Source organism: Carassius auratus, chromosome 32, assembly GCF_003368295.1.
Source record: "Carassius auratus strain Wakin chromosome 32, ASM336829v1, whole genome shotgun sequence".
Taxonomy (NCBI): Eukaryota; Metazoa; Chordata; class Actinopteri; order Cypriniformes; family Cyprinidae; genus Carassius; species Carassius auratus.
The window spans coordinates 33,202,632-33,217,694 of NC_039274.1; the positions used below are offsets into that span (position 1 = coordinate 33,202,632).

General features: G+C 37.1%; 1 protein-coding gene across 2 annotated transcripts; it reads right to left on the minus strand.

Moving 5' to 3' along the window:
• Positions 1-38: 38 nt before the first annotated feature.
• Positions 39-14,371, minus strand: LOC113052224 (very long-chain specific acyl-CoA dehydrogenase, mitochondrial-like). Of its 2 annotated transcripts, none has more exons than XM_026216612.1 (21): positions 14,129-14,371; positions 13,868-13,993; positions 13,441-13,510; positions 12,623-12,697; positions 12,346-12,418; positions 12,020-12,084; positions 11,552-11,686; positions 11,292-11,436; positions 10,061-10,190; positions 8,324-8,449; positions 7,971-8,169; positions 6,819-6,923; positions 5,551-5,637; positions 5,360-5,422; positions 2,585-2,686; positions 2,333-2,430; positions 2,142-2,214; positions 1,892-1,964; positions 1,571-1,643; positions 1,118-1,193; positions 39-1,020 (listed from the first exon to the last, which is right to left on the minus strand). In XM_026216612.1, the coding sequence occupies exons 2-21, from the start codon at positions 13,939-13,941 to the stop codon at positions 883-885; spliced, it is 1,980 nt and encodes a 659-aa protein (XP_026072397.1). In that variant the 5' UTR covers positions 13,942-13,993; positions 14,129-14,371; the 3' UTR covers positions 39-882. The 2 variants fall into 2 exon arrangements, with proteins under 2 accessions (XP_026072397.1, XP_026072396.1); XM_026216611.1 differs by having other exon boundaries at positions 13,868-14,019.
• Between the last annotated feature and the right edge of the window lie 692 nt (positions 14,372-15,063).

Sequence of the window (15,063 nt, forward strand, 5' to 3'; positions counted from 1 at the left end):
AGTGAGTATTTATAATTACAACAGGCCAGTGCAGCTGGATTGTTAACAGGTGTTTTTTGTATGTTTGCTTTATTAGTAATTACATGCCTTAGGGGAAATGCAACAGAAAATGAAAGGGAAAAAAAATCATTTAAAATAAATGGCTTTACAAAAAAATCCAACAGGAGGAACAAACATACATCTCTCACAGGCATCATACATCTGTGTAATTTCTAAATTCCAGACGTTTATGTGGTATTGGCCATTTTTAATAAAGATCTTTTGTATTTAATGTTAAGATCATAATGTTATTTAGTTCACCAAAACAAAACATTTCTTAGTAACAGAGACAAATGACTTGTTCATGATATGAGACTCAACAGAGTTTCTTTTTTAGCTGTGAGAAAAAACTTCTGGGTAAGTCTGGATACGACGCTTCACATTAAAACCATGGGTTCAGCTAAAGGTGAGGTTCAATGTAAAACCGATAAATAAAAATGTTGTCCAACAATGACATATTGAAAACATTTGCAAAATAGCAGCTAGACCGGATATTGGGCTGAGGTTTGTTGACGAGTCTGAAGTACTTCAGTCAGAGTTTTAACGCTCTTCAAAGCAGACTAGGTTTCACCATGGGTTAATTTATTATAATTATTATATATATTTTTTATTTAGGCTTGATAACATATACAAAAAGTACTTAACTGATCTTCAACGTACACCTAAATCTGCAAGTCCTACTCATTAATTTACATACATTATTATAAAACATTAAAGCACTCCTGTGGTCGAAGTACACAATGTGACAGACTCCACTCATCATGGATTGGAGCACTGAACAGTCTAGGTTAAGAGATATGGGCAGGTGTGACTGACTGGTTAGAGAAGAGATGCTTGGGTGATTTAAAAGCCCAGAGGATGAGGAGATACCACCCCTCCGTTTTCTACCACAGCAGCAGAAATGGCACGCAAGTTCTTGAAGATCTGCTTGGATGACCCTGACCTGAGGAACTTGATGTCCTGCATGACTCTCTCATGGGCCTGAAGGAAAGAAATCGCAGATTAATGCTTAAAGATGGGAAGAAGTTAAAGGAAAAGTAAAAAAAAAACAAAAAAAACATGGATGCTGAACACTGACCTCAGTAACCCAGGTTTCACACAGCATCTTCTCGTGCTGTGCAGAAGGGTGAGCTTGGCTGAGAGACCTGGATGCTCTGAGAAAGGAAAACGATGAAACAAGTGCAAATGTTATATCTTAAGTAAAGCTGAATGATCTCTCCTTTAATTAGGCGATTAACACCTGTATTTTCAGTAATGCATGAGCATCCAGTTTACATTTTCTATTCATTTATACATAAACAACCAGACTTGTATGTTTTTAGAAGGAAAGCTTGAGCTAACTGTCCAAAATAGCTTACTGCTATTTTTAGTAATAGCACTTCTTTCCTTTTTTAAGCTGTATGATCTGAGGTTAGCTTTACATCAGTAGTATGAATGATGTCGAAGTTAAACACTTCGGGCTAGGGTTTAAAAAAAAACACCATACCCTGAGTATGAGCAGTTGTTATGTAGATTTATACATATAACTTACCTGGACAAGACCACAACCATGGCGTACAGATCAATGGCACAGTCTGCAACTCGCTTCAGAACAAACTGTTCATCTAAAAAGCCACATGTACAGAATCACAATGAGAAAGGTTCAAGCCACATGCCCATATGGACACCTGACAAAAGCTTTTGACACAATATTTAGGTGTAATAAGGAAAACATGTAAAATGAAAGCAAAAAACAACAGGAAGAATTGACCTGAAAAACACACACGCACAAAAAAAAAGTCCACAGCACATTCCCAGCACTGACTAAAGCAAATAATATAATCTAGCAGCACTATGCAAACACATCCCTCACCAATGATTCTCTTTCCATGTTTCAGGAGAAGCTCTTCAATAACAGCTCCAAACTGCTCGATGGCTTTAACAGTCTTTAAGAGAGGGGAAAAACATGATCTTTAAGCCCTGCGATCTACATCTTATTTAAGCTTTGATATTCTTGCTGGTATCCTAGCAGTTTCAATATGATTACTTCTGAATAAATATAATTCCAGCACTGGATGAACATCTCAGTGTTGTCCAAGCACGATGGCTTTGCTTTAATTTACCAATTCTCCACTGTGGTTTAATTCTGGATGGACCGTTCCCTGCAAACTCAGTCCTGTCCCCAAGCCTGCCTTCCTGTCAGAGACAGAGAGATAAAGACAGACATATTGGAGGTTTATCAAGATGATGCAAAGTACATGACAATGCAAAACAAAATGTCTTGCAAATGTTTTTAGAGATATGAAGGTCTAACCTCTTGGCTCGCTTTGTGATTTCACTCGTCAACATCCCAGCATTACCAAAAGGGTTCTTCAGAGCTTTCTGCAAGCTCTTTAGCTGATTGCCTGCATTCTACCAAACAGAACACACATTTGAAATGTAATTTCCATACAGTTTTTAGTAGTGCCAGATGTCAACAACCACACGTGCTGTAAACTTTAGGTGGTTTTGCAGTACAGGAAGCAGGCAGTTATGTTCTCAGCAGTGTTTTTCTTTCCCCTTTTACCTGGAAGCCGTTGAGCGCTACGAATAGTCGCAGGATGTCATTGGTTCCCTCAAAGATTCTGAAGATTCGCAGGTCCCTCAATACTCGTTCCACACCAGCGTCCTGCACCAATAACATGTTGTAACATGTGAGTGTGAGACTGTGTCGAATTCCCACAAAAATAATCGATCCATTATTTTAATTCAGTTTAAACAGGATATTACACAACACATGAGAACACGACAATTGTAAAAAAAATCCTGATGATGGAAGTAAAGCTATGGCATTTGTGTGAGAAATACAGTACATGAAAACTTTTGAATAATTAAGATTAAAGTGACAAGACATACAGCCAAGTATGGTGACCCATGCTCAGAATTCGTGTTCTGCATTTAACCCATCCGAAGTGCCACAGACAGCAGTGAACACACACACACACCGTGCACACACCCGGAGCAGTGGGCAGCCATTTATGTTGCGGTGCCCGGCGAGCAGTTGGGGGTTTTGTGCCTTGTTCGAGGGCACCTCAGTCGTGGTATTGACTGCCCGAGACTCGAACCCACAACCCTAGGGTTAGGAGTCAAACTCTCTAACCTCTAGGCCACGACCTCCCACATAAGTCTGTTATGCTCACCCAAGCTGCATTTATTTCATGATTAATACAATAAAGACAGTAATAATTTCACAACAGCAACAAGTTTCACAACAACCATTACTTCAGTCTTCGGTGTCATGTGATTCTTTAGAAACAATCCTAATTTGCTAATTAAGTTCTCAAACTTATATATATATATATATATATATATATATATATATATATATATATATATATATTATCAATGTTGAAAACTTTATTTGCTGCTTAACATTCTATGGGGAAGTTAAACAAACAACACTTTAATAACACCTTTATAAAGCAAGGGGAAGTTAAACATGGTTTAAAAGTGACAGAACAGACATTTATAAGGTTACAAAAGATTTAGATTTCAAATAAATGCTGTTCTTTGAACTTTCTATTGACCAAACAATTCTTAAAATAAAATGTATAATGGTTACCACGATAGCAAAAACAGTTTTCAGGTTTAATAAGAACCATTATTAATAATGGAGCACCGAGTCATTGAGAATAATAATTAGCAGGAAGCAGGGATAAAATTACATTTTAAAATATATTATTAAAAAAAATTGTGTGTGTGTTTGTGCATATCTATCTATCTTTTATATATAAAGTATAAAAAGGTGTATATAAATAATTATTTATGTATGTATAACAACAAGTGGAGCTGAGAGACTTGTGGTTCTTATCAGATCAGTAGACCAAAAAAAGACACAAACTAAGAGGAACTGATTAAACTCTTCTCTGGAAATTAGCATAGACATCCCATCTTGATCATTGGCTAGAGGCTGCATCTGCACGTTGCATTCTAACTGACACGAGAGAAGAAAAAAACCAATACAACACAACACAGCCACGATCAATTTCCAGACGTGACCTACATTTAGCAAAGACCAATTTTATCTGTGTATGGTTTTGTGCTGCGGTGTGAAAGGTTAGCACTGCCATGTCCCTCACTCACTAACCAATCATATTGTTGCTGAGGTCTTCCTTTGCAAGACACCTCCAGTTTTTCCACCACACTGGGACAGAACATATAGGCCTTGAGGGGGTGATTGCCCACACAGTAGGTGTTTTTCAATGTTCACATTTTGAGTCACAACGCAGACACTTATGTTGCAACCTTATTGCAGCATAATTAGAGTCTGGTTTCTGAAAAAGCAGCTGACAAACATCTTTGAAGAAAACCAACAAAACCTCTATCTCATGTATTTTTGGCACTGATATATCCGATACACAAAATAATAAATACAATTTAACTTGATCTAACACCAGAGAATCATGCATACCAGCCCTAAAAAAATTCTATTTGAAAGCATTAAAGGAATACATCACCCAAATAGGAAAGTTTGCTGCAAGTTCACTAACTTACAGGATGTAGAGGAGTTTGTTTGTTTGTTGAAACAGATTTGGAGAAATTTAGCATTACTTCACTTTCTCACCAATAGAACCTCTGCAGCGTCAGAAGGTTCTATTCTATTCTATCCAAACAGCTGAGAAAAACATGACAATAACCCACAGGTAAACCATGTGACTCCAGTCCATCAATTAATGTCTTGTGAAGTGGAAAGTGGCGTGTGTATATGTATAAGAAACAGATCCTTCATAAAAATCTTTAGATCATTACTTCTAGCCAAAATAGGAATCATTATCCCTTAACCCTGTTATCCTTTCACAGCAAAATCCACAACAAATTCATTTAGAACCGTTTTTTCTTGAAAATGGTGCTTGGTCTGAGCATACTTCTCACCTGATTCAGATGAGACAACTTTTTCAGTAGAAAAAGCAATATTATGGATAGTGGACTTAGCCGATAACAAGAGTCTTAATGATGGTCAGACATTGATTGATGGACTGGAGTTGTGTGGATTATAGTGATGTTTTTATCAGCTGTTTGAAATCTCATTTTGACGGCACCCATTCACTGCAGAGGATCTATTGGTGAGCGAGTGATGTAATGCTAAATTTCTTCATATTTGTTCCAAAGAACCAAGAAACTCTTGGACGGACTGAGGGTGATACATTTTCTTTAAGGGATTATGGACATAGAAGTATGGCTTTCTGAAAATAAATCTGATTACATTTTAATGTATATTTTACATTTTAATGATCACAATGCGATCAACACACACACACACACACACACACACACACACACACACACACACACACACACTGACCTTCATGAATCCCATTCCACCCATGATCTGAATGCATTCATCCGTCACCAACCAAGCTGCTTCCTAGAGGAAAATCCAGCAATGGTAAATTTGCTAAATATTCTTTAAACTTCCAAAAATGTTAAATTTCCAAAATATTAATGTGGGATTGAATACTAGAACAATTGGGTTGAACAATGTTAAACACTTACAGAAGCAAAGATTTTACTAATGGCCGCCTCGATCTGGAACTCAGTGGCTCCGCTGTCCATATTCCCACTAACCATGTAAGCCATGGACTAAGTCCATGGAGAAAAGAAGAAAGGAGGGAAAAAAAGAAGCATCAATAAAAATGTTCTGAACAAATAAACCTTAATGTAATGGAAAACTGACACAGAAAACACAACAGATGATGAATAGGCTATGTATTTTTAGACGTTTTACACCACGTGGCCCATTCAAATCGTTCAGAAATGATGGAGAAGCTCCCACTTCCTCTAAATCAAGTGGAAGTAAGACATTCATACACTGAGCTCTGCAAGTGTACACAGCTAAAACACTGATTTCTGCAAAGTCCATGAAGAGTTCACTGACCATTAGAGATGCTTCACTTTTGGACTGTGTAAAATATGGTTAATGTATGGGATCAAACATAAGCTGCATTTACTTGACTCTATAAAAGGATGTCACATAGTCCGTGCCCACCGTAGGGCGGGTTGTTGAATGAGAACAATAATTATGATAAAATGATAAGATTGTGATAAATGTTTATGTGTGAAAAGCGGAACAAAACAGCACTACTCATATGAAGTAGTTCAGAGTTTACACGGCAGCACGAGATCACTAAAGCAGATGTGTTTACTCGCTGATGAATCACGAGAGCACTAAAAAGAGTAGTGAAATCCAGTGTGAAGCGACTGAATTCAATCAAAAACACAAATGATTTAAAATAGATTAACGCCAGATGAAACAGCACTGACAAACAGCAGCAACACTGTGTGCAACGATACAGTCAACCGGCTTTTGAATCTACAAATCATGACATTTACCATGTATTTACTCTAGTAACACTAACGGCACCATGGTATGTCAGAAATGTAAGATATATCAAATTCTATTATATTATTAATGTAGCTTTGTATTAAACATATCAAAAGAGTAATGAAATATAATTACAGTATCTTTTTGATTAAGCTATAGCATTTGTTAATTTATACTAAATGTATTTAGACTACTGCTTTTCATACAAATAACTAGAATTCATATGGTTGAATTTTTAATATAGCATTGAAGTGCTATATTTGTGGTTTCAACTCCAGTTATCATGATTTATGTGGAATAACAATGGTTAATTTGGGGGGGGGGGTGAATAAAAGGTTAGGAACCACTGATAAAGTTAGTAGGTGGTGTGTGTGACTTTCAAATGACATGGTTCCCTGAGGGGAAAGTCAACATGTGACTAAGCTGTAAGTAAGCTCACCTCGGTCACATACTGAAGCATTGCCATTCTGGCCATCTTCTCCTGAATAGCACCATAGTTGTGGATCTTGTTACCAAACTGAGTCCGGTTAGCAGCATGGTCAACCTGTTTGAGAGAAAATAAAATAAAAACATAAGTGGAAATATAGAGACTATGCAACTGGTTAACATGGAAAATTGAAATAACAGCTTGAAAAAATAAAAATAAAAATCATGCATATGCAAAATGCTCATTCAATTTCACCTAAAAATTAGCTGGAATTATTGCAGGAATTAAATTGAAATGTATACCGATGAGACAAAAAAACTGACTGGAATTTTCATTTGGCAGTTTTAAAAACAAGTACACAAATATGTAAAAGGACACATGGTGTTTAACAAATAATATGAGGGTATGGTTTTACAGCAGATGCATTCCCAAATGCTTCCTTTGTATGACTTGACACTTGCTATGCTGAATCTAACCTTAAAACAGACTAGCAAGTGAAGACTCACAGGGCAAGTGTACTGCAGTGAATAAGATCAATGCTAAGTTTCAACTTTCAAGAGTTCCTGGTCTGAGACAGATACACAAACACAGAGACAAACATAGATGCCTGTGGTAAGAGAAAGCACCGAGGCTGTCGAGAAGTCGCCTCCTCCCTCGCCGAGAAAACTGTTGTAGCCCTCAATCACTCAGCAACTAAACATTGCATGAAAGCATATTGCAATAGGTGCACCAGCATCCTGTTCTTGTACAATACATATTGCCTTCAAGCTGTATTTTATCAGTTGGCCAAGAAATCATATCTTTCACACATAAGCTTTTAAGAAATTAGCCAACTGTGATGAGCAACGAGAGAAAAATACGCTGGAAAATTGTGGTGAGGCATGTGCCAATACAAGCTCAGATGCCACGTAGCACGGGGACAGTGCACTGTGTGCTGAGGAATTTCCCTGCATATTAAGCAGAGGAAGTGAGGAAGATGGGGTGCTGGCGGGTGGGAGGAAGTGGCCTTACATTGGCGCTAACAAAACAGCATGCTAGATGAACAAAGTACGAGAAGAGGAAATGAAAAAGCGAGAAAAACTTGCTGGAACAGGCATCAATGAGGCCAACAGCTTACAAACAGAACAAACATCAGATAACGCTCACTTATGCACACATACGCACCGCTTTGGAGATGACACCCTTCATGGTGCCAGAGAGAGCGGCGGCCATGCCGAAGCGGCCATTGTTGAGGATGTTCATGGCCACTTTGAATCCACCTCCAACCTCTCCCAGCACACACTCCGCAGGGACACGCACATTCTCAAAATACACTTCTGCCGTGTTGGATGCTTTAATGCCCATCTTTTTCTCAGGTGGACCACTGAGAGACAAAGAAAAAGAGACGATGCATTTGAACTGAATTTGGAAAGAACAGAAGATAAAGAGATAAGAAAGATGATGATGACAGAGGGAAAATTTCAACTCTTGAAAGATTCTTGATCAGAGAACTGCTTCGAGGCAAACCCAGCACTTACTGCGTGACTCCTCCGAAGCTCCTCTCCACAATGAACGCTGTAATTTTGTCCTTCATCTCTCCAGTCTTCTCATCCTTCATGGGAGTCTTTGCAAACACAGTGAAGATCTCAGCAATGCCTCCATTACTAAGACAGAGGAGGCAAAGAACCTGTTTATTATCAGTAATGCAATATGATGGGGACTTCAATCTTTTTCAGGCCAAGGACCCCTTTGTGGATGGAAAGATAGAGGAGGGACCACCGGTTACATATTGTTAGAATGTGTTGCATTCTAAAGCTAATGGATGAAAGAATCCACACAATTTTGACAAAACGGGAATGCATGGTTATAATATACAGAACCAAACTGTGTGTTGGTGGACGCTAATATAATTATCATTATAATTATCGTTCTCTGGTGTGAACAGGGCTTAAGCCTGGACTATAATAACAAGCATACAATATTATACTGTAATTATAATTAATACTTAATTTAATTGTTTTTTTTTTGTTGCCTATTTTACTTCCATCAAGCCCCCAAAATTATATTTCACATTAATTTAACAAGTAGCAGAACACCTCACCTCATCAAGCTACACAATGTGATTGTATCGGGAAAGTGTGGCAAAGTTCAAAATGTAAAGGGGTTTAGGGTTAGGGGTTTAGAAAATCCCCTTTGCCTCCAGGATGAACAATAGAAACGATGCCTGCTAAGCTCCACTAATTATAACAGATCTTCACGCTATTAAACATATGCATTTAAGAGCTAAAATGCACTGTGGAAGTTCTCAGGCTGTAACCCACCACACACACACACACACATGACCAGAAACGCTGTTTTGAATGACTGTACTGCTAGGAGAGGCAATTAATGGCAAGATGAGCTCATCCAATACATGACATGAACCAGCCTGTAATTTGTTAAGTGATGATGCCCCCTAGTGGCCACAAGGTGAGAGGTGAACATCTCTGCCACCACACTATGGGTCTCATTCATGAAACATTCGTAAATATACGAGTAAATATGCGCGTAAAGAACTTCCCGAAAACTCTTCTCCTGATTCATAAAAACTTCGTAAACGTCAGATGTGATAGTGAAATGTGTGTGTGTGTTAATGAATTCCAATCAGGCGTAAATGGGACGCGCGTGCACGCTCACTCTCAATTACCATAAATCCCGCCTATTAAATCCGACTGACAACTATATATGAGCATCATATTATGACACCAAACGAAGGATTTCAACATGTCTTCTCAAAAGAGACTGAAAAAGAAACATTTCTCAGCTGCAGAATTTGAAGTTTTATTATCAGAAGTTCATTCAAAACGCCACATTTTATTTTCAAGCCTATCAGGTCCTAAAAACGGAAGTTTGGCAGCATATTAAGGATCCTATTACTGGCTCTCATAATAAAAGTTAAAAGAAAAACCGTATCTAATTAATATATATAATATTTTTTTCAAAATGCTGTGTAAATATGTACCCGATTAAGGTGAATTAAAATGCAGCCATATTAATGAGCAAAACGTTCAGACGTTAAACGCACTATTTACGCGTGGCTAGGAGCAGGTGTAGATTTCTTTCGTACCAACTAACATTTGGAAAATACGAACGTTTTAATGAACCGGAAAATTTATGCCAAAACCACTTTACACGCGATTTATACAAAAATTCGTTCTGCTCATGTTTCATGAATGAGACCCAATGTGTGTGTGGGTGTTTGTGTGCATTTAAAAGTCAAATCACATCGAACACACCTGATCCAGATCTTGCTTCCATTCAGGGTGTAGTACTGGCCGCAGGGGGATCGAACTGCATTGGTTTTAATGGAGGCTGCATCAGAACCACTCGCTGGTTCAGTAAGACAGAAGGCAGCAATATGCTCTCCTACCAAAAACACACAGGGCAGAGTTATTATTCAACAAAGAAGATAAAGATCTAAACTTTATCTGTCAGGGCAAGTATTAAATATGTGCACTAAAACAAAACATTTGTGTCACACTATCAATGATAAAATGAGTGAGCGATGATGAGGAAATGTACAGGCAGCATTGTATGTTATGTGCTCAAGCAAATATGTTGGTGAGAAAATTGTGTGTTCGGATCAGGTAAAGATATATCTTTTTACAGCATATCCTACATATTTTCATACTGCTCCTTTGTGAGTTACGTTTAAAGAAAGCTTATGCAAGTTTCAGGTTGCTTACATTGACAATCTGTGAATCCTGCTTAAAAAAAAAAAAACAGGTGGAGCAATGCAAGTGATATTCTGTAAGGTAAGAGTACAATCCTTTCCGGCTTTAATGAGAAATTTAATGTGATGTAATGTATAAATTCATTTGTCAGTCGGACGGTTATTTTAATGTTGCTGTGAAATCCTAGGCTTACTGTGGTGCGATATCAGTCACTTATGAGAAAACATTGGTATAAATATATATATTTATTTTATGTGTATTGCTTATGGACCTTGAGTCTGGAAATAAAGTTGAATCAAACTGAATCGAATCTCCTTCTAAGAAGTCTGCTCATTATGGGATTTTCAATGTCAGATTCTTACAATGTTTAGATTTGGTCTACTAATCTTAAAAGTTAAGTAACATTATTTTTATATTTGTGAAAAGCGCAATTACTGTGCAGTCAAGTTTAGTCTACAGTCTACTACTGTGCAATATTTGTTTACATGCTTTAAAATGCATTTTATAAAGTTTATTCAACATGAATAAATTACTTAAATCATAGTTTGCAATTATGTGTTTTCTAATTAATCATCGACCAATTTTTCAGTCATGACAGCCCCATTTGGAATATTTTTAGCTGACTTTGAGTCAGACAGAAAATAAGTTTTACAATACAAGATGGATCACTGATAGTACAAAATATACCATAATATTATGGCTATTTCTAAATTCTATATTAAGTCACAGTTAATCATAGGTGCAGTTGTTGTGTATGCTCTTCACATTATCAAACACACAGTAGCTCACTCACCAGTGGCCAGCTTTGGAAGGTACTTCTCTTTCTGCTGAGGGTTACCAAAAAGCAGGATGCCTTTGAAGCCAATGGACTGATGGGCCCCAAGAGTGATGCCCACACCCAGATCATGCATCCCAACAATCTCCACCAGCCTGGCATACTGTTAATAGAGTGGTATATGCATAAATTTCATGTGTATCTCTAGGTTTCTATTTGTTTTTGTCTCTACCTCCTTTTCAAATGGAAGAAAAATGAAAACGGATCTGTGATCTTACTTGTGTGTTGGTGAGTCCCACACCACCAAGATCTGCAGGCACCTGAAGACCAAAAGCTCCCATCTCCTTCAGGCCTTCCATTGTGTGTTCCTCCACCTTCTCCAGAGCATCATTCTTCATGGGGTCATTCACTTCCTGGAAACACACACAGTAACATTGCAAAAACAAAACGTTTGACTGCTAACATATTTGTGCTAAAATCTCAGTTTCATGTGAGCTACATTTTAGTTTATTATATTAAAAGAATGTTTTGGAGGTAATACAACTTTAAATGCCTTTAGAATAAAGGTGGATAGTATAAATAGTTTTGTCCAAATATGGGACGCTTTCCCAAGATTTAATTTTGAGCTTAATTTTCTCACATTTTTCCATTGTTTTCAATGCTATGTACAATGAGTGTTTGCAAATATTTAAGGAAATCAGTGTACAAAAAAAATAAAAATAGAGAGGTAGGTGAAATAAACTTACCTCAAAAAACTTACTGCATGGCCCAACTAACTCCTTGAGGAACTGTGACTGCTCTTCATTGAGCACTACATGGACGAATGAGAAAATATTCAGGACAAAAAAGACCGTAAACTCACACTCAGCAACACTGATGTGTCAATATAATGCATTGACACTACAAAAAAACAAAACAATGCTATAACATTTAAAAGCAAAAATCAGTCTAAAATCAAAATTTTCCAGCTTTAACAAATATGAAAAATTGAAATTAACATCTGGCGACAAAACAATAATACTAGGCCAATCTAAAACATACAGCACAGGGGAAAAAAAGACTTTGGAGTCACCTGAGGGGAAGGGGAACACCTGAGAAGTGCTGATTTGCCCTTTGAACATGTTCACAGCGAAGGACTTTGACTCCTGGTGGGAAAAAGTTATGAGCCTCTTACAGCAAAATAACAACACAGTCCTTATATTACAGAAAGATCATGAAAGTGTGTGGCATGATATTAACTCATCAGAAAATATCTCAAGAGAATAAAAAGCAGCATTTGCAGTTATTATAAGATTTCCCTCTCAAATCAATGGACAATGTGACTGAATCCAGCACATACACTCACGTACCACAATAGCCATCTTATCAACCTTCTCAGCTGTCGTTGTGGCGTCGCTGCCGACTACATTCTTGTCCAGAACAGCCTTGGTAAAAATAACAACAGCAAGTTACTGTTATGCATGTAACAAAACTACACAGAAATATACAGCATTCAATTTTTTTAAGTACTTAATAACTATTGGGCTAATATTGCTTATGACTTAATTTGTTGGTTTAAATGAAAATAATTCTAAAATAATTTAATAGATGAAGGTTTACACATTTGCATTTGTTATAGGGCTTTCTAAGCTCTTCTACTGAAATCCCTTTTCGGTTTGATGGGTTCAAGTACAAAGTGACAAAGATTTCCATGACTTGACATTGAGACAAAAAAAAAGGCTGCCAAGTACAGCAGAGAGCAATGACAAGGATCATATTACTTTCCCTTCTAAACCTTCTCTCACATACAAACAAATAACCTCATACACACGAAACAGTGTGTTAGTGAATCAAGCATAATAATATTTTTAGATTTTCCTTACTCTGAATATTTATTCTGACATATAGCATCTGATTTTGTTTAAGTCAATCACAATATTTACGTAAGACCATATGACGAAACACCCAGTGCCAAGATCCCGTGTGTCATGTGAACTTTACTCCAGATTTATACTAATGGGTGTCGGAGGACAAGCACCTGTCTTTTTTTCCACAGGACCTGACCTACCCAGATTGGCTACAGCATGATCTGCGTATCAGTTCTGGTGATAAACTACTTGAACTGACTCTGTGACATAACCCATGTTTGGAAATGTGATAATGAATACATTTCAAAGATATGTCTCACCTCCGCGGCCTGACTTGCGTAAAAACGAGCATTTCGCACTGCCACAAGAGCTCCAGTTTGGCGCTGCACTCTGTCAAAGGAGAGAAAGTTGGAAATATAACATTTTATAACTCATATATTGTCTTAATCACTTCTGCATGTTTAACTATCCATCTATCTAACTACATAGATAATAATCATTAAAACAATAATAATAAATATATATATATATATATATATATATATATATATATATATATATATATATATATATATATATACACACACACACACACACATAAAAAATACACACACGTTCATTCAGGGGACAATTTTTAATTATCTTAGTTTCGGTGTATTCGATATTTGTTTCACCCTTCAGTTAACGAGAAAAGCTTTTTGTTTTACATAATAATAAGCTCGAGCCGAATGAAAATATGGATCTCACCCTGTAATCGCTGGTTGTAGACGGAAGACAGAGCTGCAGATCGCGGGACTCTGAGTAACTTTACGCAACAACATGATGATGTTTAGGCCGAGATTCCTGTCTTTCTTGCCGAGCGTTGTTTATCTCCTGTGAAGCGGAAATGTCAAGCTTCCCTATGGATCGAGGACAAATTAAAAAGTAATTGAACGCCAATAAACATGCATTTAATGCTGCCAATACTGCCAAAAAAAAGGATCGGAGTGTCCTAGAATGCAGCAGAACCTGTTTTAATTCGCCCAAGACTGGCTCTTCCAGTTAGTGTCTCTTTCGACCGCAGACTGCAGCAGACAATCCTCCTGCGAACACTTCCGCTGAACGAAACACGAAAACACGACTGAATGAGCGTCCGAAATATGAAAACTACTGACTGACGAAGCGGTTTGATAACACTGTATAACTTGCTGCCTAGAGCCTCAGCCTACCGGAAGTCCACGTCCTTTTCTTTAGTGGCAAGGGAAGTGCCAGGTAACGCTGCTGCTGATCTCAGATCAGCTTTTACAGACACTTCGGGGGAGGCGCTACAATAACAGCCGAAGGTTCCTTTGTGTGTCACAGTGAAACATACATTCAGTTATGTATAATATATATGTATAATATATTATTCCATATATATATGAGCTAACTTACACAAAGCGATTACATTTTCGCTATATTTACATTGACATTATATATAACATGAATTAAAATGCCTAATCGAAATTAATACATTTAAAATAATTTGTACTGGTGGTAATAATAAACATGTATTAATTTGGCAGATGCTTTTATCCAAAGAGACTTACATTTGAGGAATACAACAACGATGTATCAAAAGATGGCAATAAGCACAAGAAATGCCCTTTATACAAGGCTTCAGTCATCGTTCAAAATTAAAAGTTAGGACAGGAGGATAATAAAAGAACAGAAACGTTTTATTATTAATAATTTTATTATTATTACTTCTTATAATTAACGTTTAAACAAAACATTTAAAGGTTACTTTTTGAGAAAAAAGGTCGAGTTAAGGTATCTTTGGGTAGATCATTTTCTGTACAGGTACATTCCTTCGTACATTTTCTGTACAAACATTGCTTTGATCCACACATTTTGTAATTAATAAACTGAATTGACAAAATTTGAACAGTGTGTTAAATTTTAGATAATCATCAATTATAATA

Excerpts from the sequence above, each read along its gene's own strand:
- LOC113052224 (XM_026216612.1), bottom strand. The coding sequence starts at position 13,941 with ATGTTGTTGCGTAAAGTTACTCAGAGTCCCGCGATCTGCAGCTCTGTC. Across the intron at positions 11,437-11,551 it reads TGGGACTCACCAACACACAA|TATGCCAGGCTGGTGGAGAT; the intron begins GTAAGATCACAG and ends CTCTATTAACAG. Across the intron at positions 8,170-8,323 it reads AGCTTCGGAGGAGTCACGCA|TGGTCCACCTGAGAAAAAGA; the intron begins GTAAGTGCTGGG and ends TTTGTCTCTCAG.